The sequence below is a fragment of the Eriocheir sinensis genome, chromosome 10 (genome assembly GCF_024679095.1).
Source record: "Eriocheir sinensis breed Jianghai 21 chromosome 10, ASM2467909v1, whole genome shotgun sequence".
Taxonomy (NCBI): domain Eukaryota; kingdom Metazoa; phylum Arthropoda; class Malacostraca; order Decapoda; family Varunidae; genus Eriocheir; species Eriocheir sinensis.
The window spans coordinates 5,318,480-5,335,325 of record NC_066518.1 but is presented as its reverse complement, the minus strand read 5'-3'; the positions used below and the strand labels follow the sequence as shown (position 1 = coordinate 5,335,325).

The 16,846-nt window shown below is 45.5% G+C and overlaps 1 protein-coding gene across 2 annotated transcripts in view; it reads left to right on the top strand.

The window, feature by feature from the left end:
• Positions 1–16,846, top strand: part of LOC126996493 (alkaline phosphatase-like) — a 245,281-nt gene that overhangs the window by 224,794 nt on the left and 3,641 nt on the right. Inside the window, exons 5-8 of one of the 2 annotated variants that reach the window (XM_050857006.1) lie at positions 5,878–6,085; positions 7,634–7,774; positions 12,714–12,908; positions 16,409–16,571. In XM_050857006.1, coding sequence (XP_050712963.1) covers positions 5,878–6,085; positions 7,634–7,774; positions 12,714–12,908; positions 16,409–16,571 — 707 coding nt within the window. Of the gene's footprint in view, positions 1–5,877; positions 6,086–7,633; positions 7,775–12,060; positions 12,256–12,713; positions 12,909–16,408; positions 16,572–16,846 lie in introns of both variants that reach the window. The other variant, XM_050857008.1, reaches the window with a different exon arrangement.

The following is a 16,846-nucleotide window of genomic DNA, read 5'->3' as shown; positions in this document are numbered from 1 at the left end:
GTAGGGAAAGAGGAGAGAGGGAAAGGTTTAAGATGACAGGTAGAGAAAAGGAGAAGAGAAAGGGAGAGGTTTGAGATAAGTGGAGGGAAGGAGAAGAGGAGAGAGAGAGAGAGAGGTTTGAAATAACTAGAGGAGAGAATGAAAGGTCTGAGCGAGGTGTGGTAAGCAAGCAATGATGTAGAAGAAAGGGATCGTGAAAGTAGACGGATGATGACAGGAAGACGAAGGATAATGGTTATGATGCAACACACACACACACACACACACACACACACACACACACACACACACACACACACACACACACACACACACACACACGCACACGCAAGTTCCCGTTAGCGAGACTCCACACAGGCGCCTTTCCCATTCTCGGCTGGATTATTAAGCAACTCTCTTCAACCGTGAACTGTGTGGGCGTCTCTTGTGCGTCCTTCAAAGACAACGCGATGAGAAATATGACTCTGGTGAAGCGTGAAGCGTGTCATATTAACATGCAGACAGACTCAGCGTTCGCGAAATATGAGGAGAGCAAGCCTTCTGAAGTGCACCGGAGCTCTCGCTGTGTGTGTGGGTTTTAACATAGCTGCCAAAGGAGACTCGTAAATTCGGGCGGCCCATAATACTGTCATCTAGCCTATTCTCGTCACTATTCAGCATCCGCATCTCACAACAGTAAAGTAAAACAGGCTTAATATAAAAAAACAGGAGACTCGAAACATCATCTTCCACACTGACAACACTAAAGGGCCATATTACTACACGGTTCGTCATCCAAGCACACATATTTGACAAGGCTTTCGTAGGAGTTTTGGGCATTTCCAGGAGTAGTTTGATGACACTGGTAGTAGTTTGACCCTTTTTCTGTACCATGAACCCAAAGAAACACTCATTAGAACCCGATTGATCCGCTCTTTCACTTTTAGAAATAGTTGATGGGAGAAGCGAAAAGGTCTTATTATAATAGTGACCTAATACTCCGGTTTAACGAGTCTATAACAGAGCAGGTCCATCTATTCAAGTGATTTTTTTTTCTCAAGACTAACCATATACAGTTATCAATATTCGTTTCTCACAACAGTAGAGTAGAACAGGCTTAATACGAGTCTATAACAGAGCAGGTCCATCTATTCAAGTGATTTTTTTTCTCAAGACCCACCATATATAGTTATCAATATTCGTTTCTCACAACAGTAGAGTAGAACAGGCTTAATACGAGTCTATAACAGAGCAGGTCCATCTATTCCAGTGATTTTTTTTTCTCAAGACCCACCATATATAGTTATCAATATTCGTTTCTCACAACAGTTGAGTAGAACAGGCTTGATACAAAGACAAAAGGCCTGAGACATTATCCTTCTGTACTGACAACACTATATTTACCAGTCTGTTTATGTTCCTTAACTTCGAGACCCGCCATAGTTATCAATGTTCTGTGCTGCTGTGATTATGAGGCTCTGCGAGAATTCAGTGTCCTCGCCTCGCCTCGCCACACTCACGAACACGCTGGTGAAGGTAAAGTTGGGTGCATACGTTATAACTTCACGTGGCTTTCGGCTCTAACACCACATTTCCGAAGGCCACAAAGGAGGGTAGTCGGGTTCTCATGAGTATCACGTTCATAGTGCAGAAGCCTTGTCAAACTATCACTCGGCTCATAAAACTACACCCATTGGCCTTTTGAACACGGTGGCTAATCGGATGTTAAGTTTCAGTGGGTGTTCTTCCTCAGGATATGGTCAAAAATTTTCTCCAGGCCCTTTCGTGACTCGCTAAAGGTTACAGTGACATGGGTAAAAAAAATATAAAAAAACGTAAATACAGCTAAGTCTTCCGCTGTATTTGTTTCCTTAACGTCCATTTGTCTCGCAGGAATAGTTTTTTGCATCTTTCTTGAACCTATTTCCCTCGGTGGCTGTGTCTCGTTCTCCGCTGTACCCATTCCCGTGCCTTCCTCTCGCTTCATCTTATCTCCTCCTCCTCCTCCTACTCCTACTCCTCCCGCTTCTCCCCATCCTCATCCTCACGCTCCTTCTGCTCCTCCTCATCGTACACCTCCTCCTCGTCCCCCTTCTGCTCCTCCTCCTCCGCCTTCTCTTCCTCCTGCTTTTCCCTCTTCTTTCTTTTTCCTTCCTCCTCCCTTCCATTCCTTCATAACCTTCAGTGGAGTGGGATGGGGCTCAAGATATCGCCCGAAACAACATATTTTTCCAGAACACCCGCGGATGCAGAATTTTCCAATACTTTTTAGGTTCGTAGTTCTTCCTCCTCTTTCAGCAGAAGTAAACAGAACATTTTTCCTATGCTAGAATTCGCCACACCGCCAATAATGATTCTTTTCCTCGTCTTTCCCCTTAAAAACTATTTCCATCTGTCATTCCTCCCTGCGCCGCGTCCTCATAGATGATTCAATAGTGACGTCTCTGAAAGGTCATATTGTGGAGCTTTTATCCGGCTGTAGACTTTCCCCGGAGCTCCGTGTGGGAAAGTAATGCATCCGGTGACATTGTTCCCTCCTTCGTCGACCCAGAATTTCTCTCACAACCCACAGAGCAGCGTGTGGGCCGCCGCGTGGGGGGACGTAACACGGAGGCACAGAATGGCAAGGGTGAAGGGGTCTTGGAGTGCAGCGTCGCCTACTCCGTTCCTCGCAGTCATGTCATATCGGTGGCCTCAATATGTGCTTCTAGAGGGCCTAAAAAAGCACTGTCAGGTTTACGAAAGATGCACAAACTATTCCTGCGAGACAAATGGACGTTGAGGAAACAAATACAGCAGAAGCCTTTGGTGTATATGCGCACGCGGAGGTACAGAATGGCAAGGTCTTGGAATGGAGCGTCGCCCACTCCCTCCCACACGCCGCAGGACCGGTGTGTAGTTACGGCTCCATAACAACGCACCACTCCCGCCCACGCAGTCAAGTGGTCTTCCTGTGTGCGCCAAGAGAGCATAAAAACTCTTTCATATAAAATCGTCCCACACTCATAGTTATTTTTATTGTTGCGTTTACTCGTAGCTTGTTGATTTCCATGTTTCTGCAAGGTGACATGTTTTCAGGATGGTTGTTGATAAGGTGGAAATTGTGGAGATGTAAAAGAAAAAGATGGATGGAAAGTTATGTAGATAGAAACGCGGACAGATGTTAATATAAATGGAAAGAGAAAGGGAAAGAGAGTGTGCATATATGTATTACTGTCAGGATTTGTCATCAGCCATCTCAGGATTACCCCAGGAAGGCTTGGGTGGTGCGGCACGAACCAGACGGCTTTTCAGTCCACGCATCCCTTCCTCTGCTTCCTTCTGTTATGCAACCCAACTCCCAGTACCTCGGAAGTGAAAACAGCTAATCGTTCACCCGAAACGACTTGGCGTTGCCTCCTACAATGCTAAACAATAACAACATTCACGCTCAACTCTGTGTCCTCTGCGATCTTATAAATGACCAAACTTTCATCGATTGTTGTTAATGAGCTAGAAAATGCTGCTCCCTCTCATGACGTAAAGGTGTTAAATGTAAATGTATTGAATCGTTGAGTTAAATAAACAGAGAGGCAGACAGACAGACAAACATAGATATAAATTAAGAGACTGTCAGCTAGATAGGATAGGAAAGCAGTTTCAATGAATGGCGTCACAACTCAAAACATTGTGTCTTTTAATAAATCATGCTTAATATATTTCTGTGTTTTGCAAAAGCATTCCCTTCACTCACAGAAAATTAGATTATGAAAGAAATGTTGCATTGTAACCACATAGCATCACGATAGTGTCATCCTGTATGAACCACTTTATGTGATAGATAGATATTGTATTTAGGTTTTCATATACCACACGAATATTGATTTTGCTTTGCTCTGGACTGCTCATTCCGTTTGAGTTATGAAAACCTAATGAAAATCAGCAGGCGGGCGCGCACACACACACACACACACACACACACACACACACACACACACACACACACACACACACACACACACACACACACACACACACACCTTTACCTTTGTTAATGCTATGATACCCAAAGTAATGGTAAAGTGATTGTTGATTAATTAATTGATATTCTACATAACAGAGATTAAAGTCTTTGATTGTTTCGTATTATCATTAACAGTAACTCATTAAATATGTAAGAAGCTTTTCATATGTATGTTTCGCTTAGATAAATTGCATGTGTGATGTGCAGGAGATGAGAACGATGTTATATGCTCCGCCTCACCATTAGCATTTTTTATATCTTTCATTTCGTACACATTTTAATTAATACTCAAAGTCAACGTGCAGAGGAAAATTTCTGACACGGGAAGCCTTGATCATTTTTTGTTGCATGAAAATTTATCAATCTCATCACTTTTATTATTTTTAACTTCTGTTTTATAACTAAACTATTTAGCTTTTTCATATAAAGTTCCAACTTATGAACAAAAAACTTTCTTTACTTTCTTATCGGCAACGTGCTTCGCTGTAATGTTAGGGAGTGTGACGCCTCCACGCCTCCATTAGTGGTGTCGTCTCTGCGTGGTGATATCCCAATCATTTAGCAATCAAATATACTTTATTTACCTCCTTGAAGAACCGGAATACTGTCTGAGGCACTGAAGACTGGCCTCAACCCATGAGTAGCACGGGCAAATCTCTTTTATATAGCTGTCCCGCATTTCACTCTTGTCACTAGCCTCTAGGTCAAAAGTTCCGTCGTTTTAGTTCTTAATTATCTGAGGCACGCCCGCCCTAGACTTGTCCCTCGTCTATGAAATGGGTTCTTGACAATGAGACACGTATCAGTGAAGCGACACACATCACACACACCCGCCGCGGAGTTGTTGAGGGGTGATGGTGAGGTAGGACAGACAACGGCCGATGGAGACCCGATGACAGCTGTGGCCACCTTGGATATGAATTTCAAAGATCCTGCTCTCATTTACATTGATGTTTAGCTCGAGTGTTGCATTAACCCCTTGGCTACGGATTTCCTACCAGAAGACATCACCAAGCTACTGGAATGGAACAAAAACTGTCTGCTACAATTCAGTGAAGAAAATTGTAAAGTCCTGCACCCTGGGAGGAGATATCCAGCACACCAGTACCACATGGGAAATACTCCACTATCCACCACAGAGCCAGAGAAGGACCTGGGACTATATGTAACCAGGCTACCACTGAAGGCCAAATCCATGACAATCGCAGCGGACGGGTTAAACTATAATACTGCCCTGTGCGTGTTTGCCTGATTCTACCACGGCAAGGTATGTGTTTCCTGATCTCCCTCTGATCAGGACATGGCTGAAAGTCGTTTATCTGAACTGTTGTCAATCAAAACAGCAGCAAGGCTTTTAAACAGGCAGTAATATTAATCGGATGGAAAATTGGCTCGTTGAAGCATGTGATAATCGATTCATTAGAGCACGAGTTATTACGACACACACACACACACACACACACACACACACACACACACACACACACTCACACACACACACACACACACACACACACACACACACACACACACACACACACACACACACACACACACACACACACACACACACACACGTCTGCCATCGGTCGTCGTCGTCCAACATGGGGCTTATGTTCGGTGTCTCCTGCGTCGCCGTGGGGGCAGCGCGGGGCCGCCTGCCGCTGCTTGTTTCTCACACACCATCATTTGTACTCCTTCCCACAAATTGTCATGACGCAATTTGTTTTATGTAATAACTGAAATGTTTGCTATTATTAATTATTTGTTAAAGTTTTGTATTGTTCCAAAATCAGAAAATATGTTGTCATGATGCTGCATTTTTAGCTTAGGCATTACCTGTGTTTTGCCCCATCACGCGGTGTGTCGTGGCCTCAAGTCGCTGCCTCTCCCAGGTGTTGATGGGCGGCGGGCGGCGCCACTGGCTGCCGCTCACGGACTTCGACCGGGAGGAGCGGAACCAGCGGGGGCGCCGGACAGACGGCCGGAACCTCCTCGACGACTGGGTGCGCGACAAGAAGACGCGGGACCTGAACGCGGAGTACGTGTGGAACAAGGCGCAGTTCGACAAGGTGGACCCGAGGCACACCGACTACCTCCTGGGTAAGGCCAGCACTGGGGGGGAGAACAATGGCATTCTAATCATCCTATTTCTATACAAACGACGCTTGGTATCCCATGATTTCCTGGACATTGAGTTTTTAATATTTAAAGTATAAGACTGGTTGCTCATGACCTCCATTTTTATCTCCTTGTGTACCCCGCCTCTCGACTCTCCATGGCCCGGGCTGCCAGAGTGGTCAAGATAACTCCCAGGTGTCGAGGGAATACCCAAGGAGTCGGTAAATGGCTGTGGCTATGACGGGCCTTCTTTGTCTTTTTTCCACCCTTGAACTGCCGCCTGTGCTGTAAATAAGAAGTTATTCGTTTTATATACACAATAGGGAGTGCGGCCCACGGACCCGCTTCAGCCATTAAGTACAATTGCCTCTAATGCGGCTCCTTGCAGATCCATAAACCATTACAACATCGATCAGCATCATCGATCGACGTAATTCAGCTACGTCCTGTCCTGTCGTGCTTTAGCCTGTTACACTCAGGGAGAATATGACAAGCAAAATGACGAACATCACTTAGTGGGACGCACGTCACAACACCAATTATCGGAGTTGATTTTCGCAGAATAAGCGAACTCGTGCAGGCCTTGCTGGTGAAAAGTGCGGCCACTCCAGCGATGGCAGCGATATAAGCTTCAAAACTCTCTTTATTCATGAATCACTCTAGAATCAGACTCAAAAAGTATTAAAGATAATTTAGCTGGAGGATGCGTGTAACTTTGATGATTAGATAAAAAGATGTTCCATCCTTCATTCAAACAGCTGCGATAATATCAAACAGACTAAAACATATGGAGAGTTGAAAGTAGAGAGTTTTAAAGTTATCCTAATGTCCTACAAAACTTATACGTATTAAATAAACCCTACAAGTATAGAGTGATAGAGCTTCATTCCTTGTATGCAATTTCCCTGCCATATACATTCATGAAATATTAGATCAATGGCTGCAGTAGTTTCTCCTCGAGTAGTCTGCATCATACCACCATGAATTCTTATATAGCTCCGTCACATCATTGCCACGTCCACCATAGCTGTTTCCTCCCTCTATTCACAACCACAAATACTCTGTCTCTCTTAACGTCCTCTGCCACCTTTCCCTTGTCAACACCCACACAGTCTCAAGTATCTAGTGGGCCAGTTTTGGTAAGCAGAACCGTCGCTGTGGGATTATATCACCTCATCCTTCTCGGAATCCATTACCGTCTCCTTTCGCTTCCATTCCCACATCCCCTCTCGCCTCACCCCTCACTCCCGTCCCTGAGCCTCCTCCCACACACACCCTCTCGTCTCACCCCTCACTCCCGTCCCTGAGCCTCCTCCCACACACACCCTCTCGCCTCACCCCTCACTCCCGTCCCTGAGCCTCCTCCCTCTGACCCCGTCCAGCACTGTGTCGTCACCTCGTCATGGATCTCCCCGTCTCGTCCTCTTCGACCCCCGCTTCGTACCTTGTCTATCCCGCAGTCTTTCATCACACCTTTTCGCCCTTCAGTTCCTCGCCGCCTTGCAATCACACACTCGTATTCTTCTTCAGGTATTTTCGGATACTCTCACTTGGACTTCGAGGTGGATCGCAACAAAGGCCCGCTGGGTGATCCTTCCCTGGTGGAGATGACGGTCAAGGCCATCCAGATCCTACGGAAGAACCCACACGGCTTCTTCCTCATGGTTGAAGGTAAGGCACGTTTTCCCGCGGCCAGAGGAGGAGGTGGTGATGATGTATTCAGGAGATAAGAAGTATAGTGAGGAGGGAGAGGAGGAGGAGGAGGAGGAGGAGGAGGAGGAGGAGACGGCGGTGTTGGTAGTGAGAAGAGTAAAAGAAAAGGAAATAAAGTAAGAGGTATAGTGAGGAAAGAGAGTAGAAGGAGGTAGTGAATGAAAGATAAAGAAAAGCACATAAGACGTTTAGTGTGGAGGGAAGGGAGGAAGAGGTGGAGGCGATGGTGGCTGTGGAAGTAAAGGAGCGGTAAAGAAAAGCAAATAAAGACAGAAGTGGAGCAGGAATGAGATGTATTCAGAGGTCAGGGGATGAGAGAGAGAGAGAGAGAGAGAGAGAGAGAGAGAGAGAGAGAGAGAGAGAGAGAGAGAGAGAGAGAGAGAGAGAGAGAGAGAGAGAGAGAGAGAGAGAGAGAGAGAGAGGAGGAAAATGTATAGTGAGAAACAGAAAGGCGGAGATAATCGACTATGTGTGAGAGAGAGAGAGAGAGAGAGAGAGAGAGAGAGAGAGAGAGAGAGAGAGAGAGAGAGAGAGAGAGAGAGAGAGAGAGAGAGAGAGAGAGAATATAGGGGACGGAAGATGTAAAAAGTAAATAGTGAGACAAAGAGAGTGAGGAGAAAAGTAATGAGAGCAGTTGGCGCCTCGCTGAGATAAAACAAAGAAGTAAAAAAACGATGGCATGGAAAAAGAAAAAAAGGAGAGTGACGTCGAGTTCGGGAGAGCGGAGAGACAGGCTGTTAGGCGCCGAAAGAGAGCGGAGATAAAAGAAAATAGTGATGATAACAAAGTAAAACCAGGAGACTCGAATAGATAGGGTGTGACGTTGAAACAGTAAAGGAAAATATCGCTTTTAAAAATAACAGAAACACCCCGAGAAAAATCAGTGAGGAGGCAAATGGAATAAAGATGAAAGCGAGAGGGAGAGGAGGAGGAGGAGGAGGAGTTGCAGCAGGTGAGAGGAGGGGAAGAGAGAAGCAAGGGTGGAGGAGGAGGAGGAGGAGGAAGAAAGTGGAGGTGGAGGTGGAGGTGGAGGCGAGAGTGAGAGTGACCACCGCCAATTAAAATACGAAAAGAAACGCAGAGGAAAGACATTTAATGCGGAGAGAGAGAGAGAGAGAGAGAGAGAGAGAGAGAGAGAGAGAGAGAGAGAGAGAGAGAGAGAGAGAGAGAGAGAGAGAGAGAGAGAGAGAGAGAGAGAGATGAGGTATTTCCGTGAGGCGTGAAAAGAGAAAGTAGATTAATTAGCATCTCTCGGGGGGGGGGGGGGAAGAGGAGGAGGAGGAAGAGGAGGAGGAGGAGGAGGAGGAGGAGATAATGAGGAGAGCAAAGAGAAGAGTCAACCTGAAAGCCTCCCATCACGGCAAACACTTTTTTTTATTGTAATACTTCGAAAGCTTCATCCCCGCGTGTGTGTGTGTGTGTGTGTGTGTGTGTGTGTGTGCGTGCAATAAGAGCGTTAGTAATGACCGTGTTCCCTCCCCCAGGCGGCTCATGTGTTGTCTGCAGCGAGCGGCGGCCTTTCTCTGAAGCCTCGCGTTTAGTATTCCACGGCGTGATTAATTTGCTTTTCCTTGTCTTTTGAAATCATTTGTTTATTAATAATCTTCTCTCATGTTTACCTGCGCTTTCTATTTTATGTTCGGAATCGCTTTATTTTTTTTCAGTAACGGATTATGCAACTCTTGAGATTCACCTTACTGCACTGCTCTGTCTCTGTCTATCTATCCATCTATCTATCTATCCATTTGTCTATCATTCTATCTGTCTATCTATCCATATATCTATCTATCCATTTGTCTATCATTCTATCTGTCTATCTATCCATCTATCTACTTATCTATCTACCTATCTTAATCTATCTATATATCCATCAATCTATCTGTCTATCTATCCATTTTTCTGTCTTTCTATCTGTCTATATATCCATCTATCTACTTATCCATCTACCTATATATTTATCTATCTACCTATCTATTTATCTATCTATATCTCTCCATCAATCTATCTATCTATTTCCCAACTCCGTATCTCAGCTTCATTGCCCCGGCGAGAGTAATGCAAGGAGCGAGGTATCTAGAGGCAACACTGCTCGTCTATCTCTCTCGACTGTAACTTTGGTGGTGGTTCATCTGGTTAAAGTGACTCGAGCGATGATGCAGCAAGAACGTAATCCATCTATCTAGACGAGAGAGAGAGAGAGAGAGAGAGAGAGAGAGAGAGAGAGAGAGAGAGAGAGAGAGAGAGAGAAGACTGATTGGGTACGATTATGATATGAAGTTTTCCGTTAATATATTGTGCTATCTGTAGGCTATATCGTTCTCTTTAGATTTCGTTCTCAGTATGCCAATGTTTCATCCGGTATCGAATACAAATAAGAATAAATTACGATATCTATTTTAATAAGTAAATACATCGTGGCTGCAGAAATATACTGCTAATGAGAGAGAGAGAGAGAGAGAGAGAGAGAGAGAGAGAGAGAGAGAGAGAGAGAGAGAGAGAGAGAGAGAGAGAGAGAGAGAGAGAGAGAGAGAGAGAGAGAGAGAGAATCTATATGCGTGAACAGCTTCGAAAAGGAATTCTCAAGGGGAAGGAGAAGACACGGGGAAGATAAAGGGGAGGAGAAGGATCGGAGGGCGAGTGATGGGGTGGGGAGAAAACATTGTAGGCGGAGGAAGAAGGGGAGCTGGGGAAGGAAGGGGATTGGGGATGGAGCTGAGGAAAGTGAAATATATTGACGGAGGCGATCATATGAAACGTGAGGAAAAATATGGGACAGAGAGAAATGGAAGAGGAGCGTGTGAACAGAATTGGATTGCGTCTGTTTTTGGGTATCTCATGTGTGTTTGTTTGTTTGTTTCCGTAGCTGTGTGTGGGTGTGGAGGGACTCTGTGTGTGTGCGGAAGGGGTGGGGGGGGAGACTTAATGTGAGTGTAGGTGTGGTAGGGTGTGGGGGACTAGGTGTGGGTGTGGGTGTGGGTGTGGAGGGGACTGTGTGTGGGTGTGGGGGACTGTTGGTGTGGATGTGGGTGTGGGGGACTGTAGGTGTGGGTGTGGGGTGTGGGGCGACTGGGTGTGGGTGTGGGGGAACTCTGTAGAGTGTAGGTTTTAAATATACAAGCTACCATTAAGGAGTTTTGATCCATGTTATTTTCCCTTGTGTGAGAACGTGTTTCAACCTTAACGAAGATCACCCATAGATGTAACTTTTATTCCAGCTGTTCTCTCGCCACTTAATAATGATATGTCTTCCTCTTTTCAGCCATTACATACAAAGATTTATGTATTGATATGTTTATTTCTATTTAGTGCGTTTTGTTTTTTCTTCAGCATGCCGTTTTTACTTTTTTTTCTTCTTCCGTTCATTGATTTCTTTCCTTCTCACGTGTTCATGGTTTGCACTCCGGGTTGGCTGTCCTGTGCGGTGGCTGTGACTCGTGATTCTCTGTGGACGTTTCCAGGGATCATTTTTTCTTTCTCCCTCTTCTGTTTGCGTTGCTGTTGTAGCTGATGTTGCTGTTGCTGTTGTTGCTGTCAAGATTATTATTGTCATTTTTATTATCATTATTAATATTTTTTGGGTGGTGTTGTCGTTGTAATTACTAATATTATCATTACTTTATTTTATCATCATTATGTGTTTTTATTATTATCATTATTATTATTATTATTATTATTATTATTATTATTATTATTATTATTATTATTATTATTATTATTATTATTATTATTATTATTATTATTATTATTATTACTATTACTATTATCATTATCATCATTCTTCCCAGTGTTTTATTCCATCTTTTTAAGGATATTTAACCTTTCAAATATATTATTGTGAGGGAATAGTCATCCTTAATTTATCTGTCATGGCCGAGTGCCGGGGCTGCCGCTCCCTTCACGCCAGTAAATACTACAGGGAGAAACTGTTACAGATAGATCATGATCATTGATAGATCGATTGATGTATAGGTTATATTTTGCCTTCCCATCCATTTGTAACGATAGAGTCAGCCCTGGCGTACGTTCATGAGTACGGAGGTAGAGCGTGTGCTGGAGGCGTCCCTGTGTTCGTAGTTGTGTAGAGTAACTTTTTCTTCCTCCCAGCATCACTCTGTTCCCTCTTCCCTGTGCCAGATAACAGTCAGTGGAGATAACACCCTCAGTGCACTGTGCTCACCAGGTGTTTCCCAGCAGAATGTTCACACCTGTGTTCATGTACTAACTAACCGGCCCGCCCTCACCAGCTGGGCGCATAGACCACGCCCACCACCACAATAATGCGCGGAGGGCACTGGAGGAGATCGCCGTTCTGGACGACGTCGTTCAGAACGCCCTCAACATTACGTCCACCAAGGACACACTCATCGTACTCACGGCAGACCACTCCCATGTGTTCACTGTTGGGGGCGATAACACCCCTCGAGGCCACCCCATCACTGGTACTCTCCCTTTACCTCCCTCTTGGCTACATTTGTGTCTGTCGCCTTGCCCCCTGCATCACAGCCCCGCCACGGCCCCTCCCTGGTTCTTATTGTTGTAAACATAGAGTACTTGCTACTAAAATGTTGGCAAACACATAAACTATTCACACGGCCTAAAGCTGAAGCTGTGGTGCAGGAGAGCAGCACCCGCGAGCTTCCTAACAAAAGTGGTGGGAGCTGTGTTGTCTGTCCCGTGTTGAGCTTGTCAGTGTTTAGTGTGCGCAGTGACCTGAGGCGCCGAGCCACCTCTCGAGACGGGTGGCCTCACGTCACTGCCCATCATTAACCTCATAGACAACATGCAGGGGAGTCTTCGAGGCCGGCAGCGAGCAGGTAAGCTTTATATGTGCTATGCCAGCTGTTGCTCGTCCTCCCCACCAGCCGGAAGCCGCAGTGTTAGTGTGTTTCCCCCACAGCGGGACGGATGGACCACGCGCACCACTACAACATGGCGGCGCGAGCCCTGGATGAAGTGGTGCGTCTGGATGAGTGTGTGCAGGCCGCCATGAAGCACACCAGCCCCTCCGACACGCTGCTGGTGGTGACGGCTGACCACTCTCACACTATAACCTTTGGTGGTGCCTCAGTTCCCCGGGGAAATCCAGTCCTTGGTTCGTTCTCTTCCAACATTAGACTCTTCCCTGACTCTCCGACCTGCCGCTCGACCTGTCTAGTTAGCGGCGCCTCACTAACACCGCCTTGTACTGCGTGAAACATACCTCAACGCCAGGAGTTTCACGTCTTCCCTCTCTCTCGTATTGATTGACCTTGCACGATACTTTTCAGTCTGTTTCCTGTTAGTATTTACTCTCCCAGTGTTTCCGTTCCCCCAGTCACCACTGTATCTTAACAACCCTTGCCCGCCAGTAAATTGTCCCTGCCTCTCACGTCGCCACGCGCGTCGCCAGAGTATTAATAGAACTGAATACCATCAGTTTTGCCGAGTTCAAGTTCAGCTTTAATATGCTAATCTTTGGGCCGCAAAAAAAATCTTTGTATTTTGTCAATTTCATGATAATATGAGAGCCATGTTGAAGCTTAAGTATAAATTAATATATTAGTTTAGAGCAGCTCAGTATTTGTCCGCATAAGGAATCGCCTTTTTATTCCGGTTCATAATCCCGGCGGATCCCCGCGGCGGGCTGATCAGCAAGATAAGTCGCGCGCCACGGCTGTAAAACTCTCCGGCCCGGGACAAAAGGATTACATTTTATAATCGCATCACATCCTGGGAATCATTATATTAGACGAGTCGCGCTGGAGAGAAAACATAAAATTACTTACACGCAAGTACGGATGTAAGTGAGGCCTTTACAAACCTGTGGCTGACGGTCCGTGCACTAATGATGGGCGATGCCAACAGTTTTTTTTTTTTTTTTTTTTATCACGATTACTGATTACTTTGACGAAAAGTAATCGAGTACCTTTACGATTACTGTATTCTGAGGTTATAAGTTTGTTTTTCAATGCCCCTCCTTGCTGCACCAGGCCAGTACCCAGCACCCACTACTGCCTTTACTGCCGTGCTCGTGCGGTGCTGTGTTCGTGCCGCCCCGGCTGCCCCGTTGGTGTGTCTTTTTCTCAATTTTTCAAGTCACGTTCTTTTTTTCATCAGCTAGTACTTCTTCCACTGTTTTAAAACTCTAATTAACAAACCTGTTCATTGTTCAAAGTATATACTCAAGTTTTCTTTTATTTCTCTGAGAAAACTAACGATAACTCACACGTAAATAGAAATCTTCCGTAGTAATCGTTTCAAGGATTCGATTACTGAAAAAATATTCGACTACAATATTTTTTTCAGATAGTAATGGAAGAAATCGATTATTACAGTTACTAATCGATTACGCCCACCGCTACTGTGCACGCGCCCCGGCCTCGTCTCACGCACCCACCCAGCGGTAGGCGTGGACACACTGTACGGAAAACTACATAAATTAGTGTTTCATCACGGTGGCGTAAAGACTTAATCAGTAAGAATACGCTGATAACCTAATTTTTCATTTAATTATTATGTAAGGAGTTCAGCCGAGGCTTAATAGCTTTATAATAGGTATTTTCAACGCACCTCATACATTTTACTCAAGTCTTCCCTTAATCAAGCATCCGCACAGAAACAAGAAAAGAATCGGCTGTTGCGGTCATGTTTGTCCGTTTGGCAGTGTCGTATACAGTGAACGAGAGACTGTTTTGCCCTCCGTCCTGCACCTCATGCGTCTTACTCGTCTTCTCATAAGCAATCATCCGCACAAAAATCAGGGAAAAATCTTACTCAGTTGTCCGTGTTTGTCCACTCGGCAGTGTCTTATGAAGCAAACGAGACTTGTCATCCGTCCTACACCTCAAAGATCTTCCTCGTCTTCTCTTTAATCAAACATCGCACACAAAAAAACAGCTGTGGCGTTTGTGCTTGTCCGCTTGGCAGTGTCTTACGAAGCAAACGAGACTTATCCTCCGTCCTACACCTCAAACATCTTGCTCGTCATCTCTTTAATCAAACATCGCACAAAAAAAAAACAGCTGTGGCGTTCGTGCTTGTCCGCTTGGCAGTGTTTTACGAAGCAAACGATATCCATCCTCCGCCCTGGACCCCATCACTCTCGGCGCCACACTAACCCTGCACGCCTCGACGCCAGTACAACCGCCGTCCCATTCCTTTGCCTATTCTATAACGCTTTCATTTCCTAGTGTGACCCTTCTTCTAAGCCTAACATCTAGTTTTAGGGGGAAGGGTCTTAAATGCCATTCAGCCCAGTAAGACCAGATAGGCAGGAGGTTTACCAGCCGTCGAGAAGTGACTCAAAGGTAAGAGGAAAACAATAATTAGTATCCATGAAGTGTGTCGGTGTTTTGTAGATCATCTTTTCTAAGCCCCGTATTCTCCAACGCTTTCGGCGCCCACAACAAAAATTTCCAAACGCCAGAAGATAAATAAGTCTGGTTCTCGTGAGTGTTTCTTTACATTCACGCTGCAGAAACCTTATCAGACTATCACAAGGCTCAGATAAGTTACTCATGGAAAGACCCACAGCCTCCATGAAAGCCTTACCAAATGTGGGTGTGTGAGTCCCGAAACGTTTGAGGATACGGGATTTTTTTATTTTTTTATTGCTCTGTCTGATTCATCGGCCATAGCGAGTAGACATGTGGGAGCTTGGGTGCGATTCAGAGGAAGGGAGACGTTTGTGACTTGAATATTTGCCTTATACAAAAATTTATATCCTTTTCCGACCCATCCAGTGAACAGTCATACTCAATATCAGCCTCACCAATGGACCAAATAATTAAATCTTGTGTTCCTTTCTCTCTGTCCGGGCCAGTTGGAAATTTGGTCACCCTTACACGTAGAAATTGCCTCGATAACAGCAGCTTGTCCGAGAGAAATAGTTGTCATCCGTGAAAATTGTTTCTTGACTATCTCCTTTATTGTTGTCCGTACAGCTGAGTTTTGGAACACAGTTGTTCTCTGATCCCCCCTGATAGTGCCAAAAAGGCTATAAATATGGAAATTTTATTGGCAAACGCGAGAGAAAAAGACTATAAATCAGGCACAGCGAAGGGCCGCGCGGGAAGGGGGGAGGCGGGCCATGGCGCTGTACCCCATTTTGTTGCTTCTAATTTTCTTATTATTCACAACATTGTTAAAGATGGCAGGTCTCACAGAGTATAAATGATTAATGTGTGTATATTTTTCACGTCCAAATGGTTGGCAACATGACAACGCCCCCCTCCCGCCCACGCCTCCCGCCCCCGCCCTGTGCCCCGAAAGTCCCCCTCCTTGAGTCGCACCCACAGGCAGCTCTCCATTACATCTCAGCATAATACTTGCAGTGCTTTGTTGAAATGTTACAGGAATTTGATATTAGTAGTACACCATCAAACTTTATAGTTCCCTTGTAAAGATAGTTAATAATGAATAGAGTGCACAATTCGGAAACTTCTTGAAATAGATGGTATCATTTCCTAGTATGTGTAGATTCTTTCTTCAACAATAATTGTGACACTAGTAAGGCGGTTAAAAGCAGACTTCTGTGTCTGAGACTTTTCATTCCGAGAGCAAGCACGTCTGTCCCTTGCCCTGACGGTTCGTGCTGAGTGTGCCTCCCCGCAGGTCTGGACACCGAGATCAGTGACCTGGACGGCAAGCCCTACACGACGCTCCTCTACGGCAACGGCCCCGGATACGCCCAGACCACGCCCACCGGCCGCCACGACCTGACGGGCTTCAACACGCAGGACATCAACTTCGTGCAGCAGGCGGCGGTGCCCCGGAAGTGAGTGCCGGGGCGGGGCGGCGCAGCTTCAGGAGGCACACACACACACACACACACACACACACACACACACACACACACACAGGAGCAGGGCGAGGCACTCACCCGGTGTGTGTGTGTGTGTGTGTGTGTGTGTGTGTGTGTGTGTGGTATATAATTGCATGAGGAGGAGTGGTATTTTTAAGCTATGAGACAGTGCACCGGGCAATTATTTCACCATCATGCTGCATTGAAGCTTGTCTTCCTTGTCATTTGCATCAAGCCTTTTCGTCTTG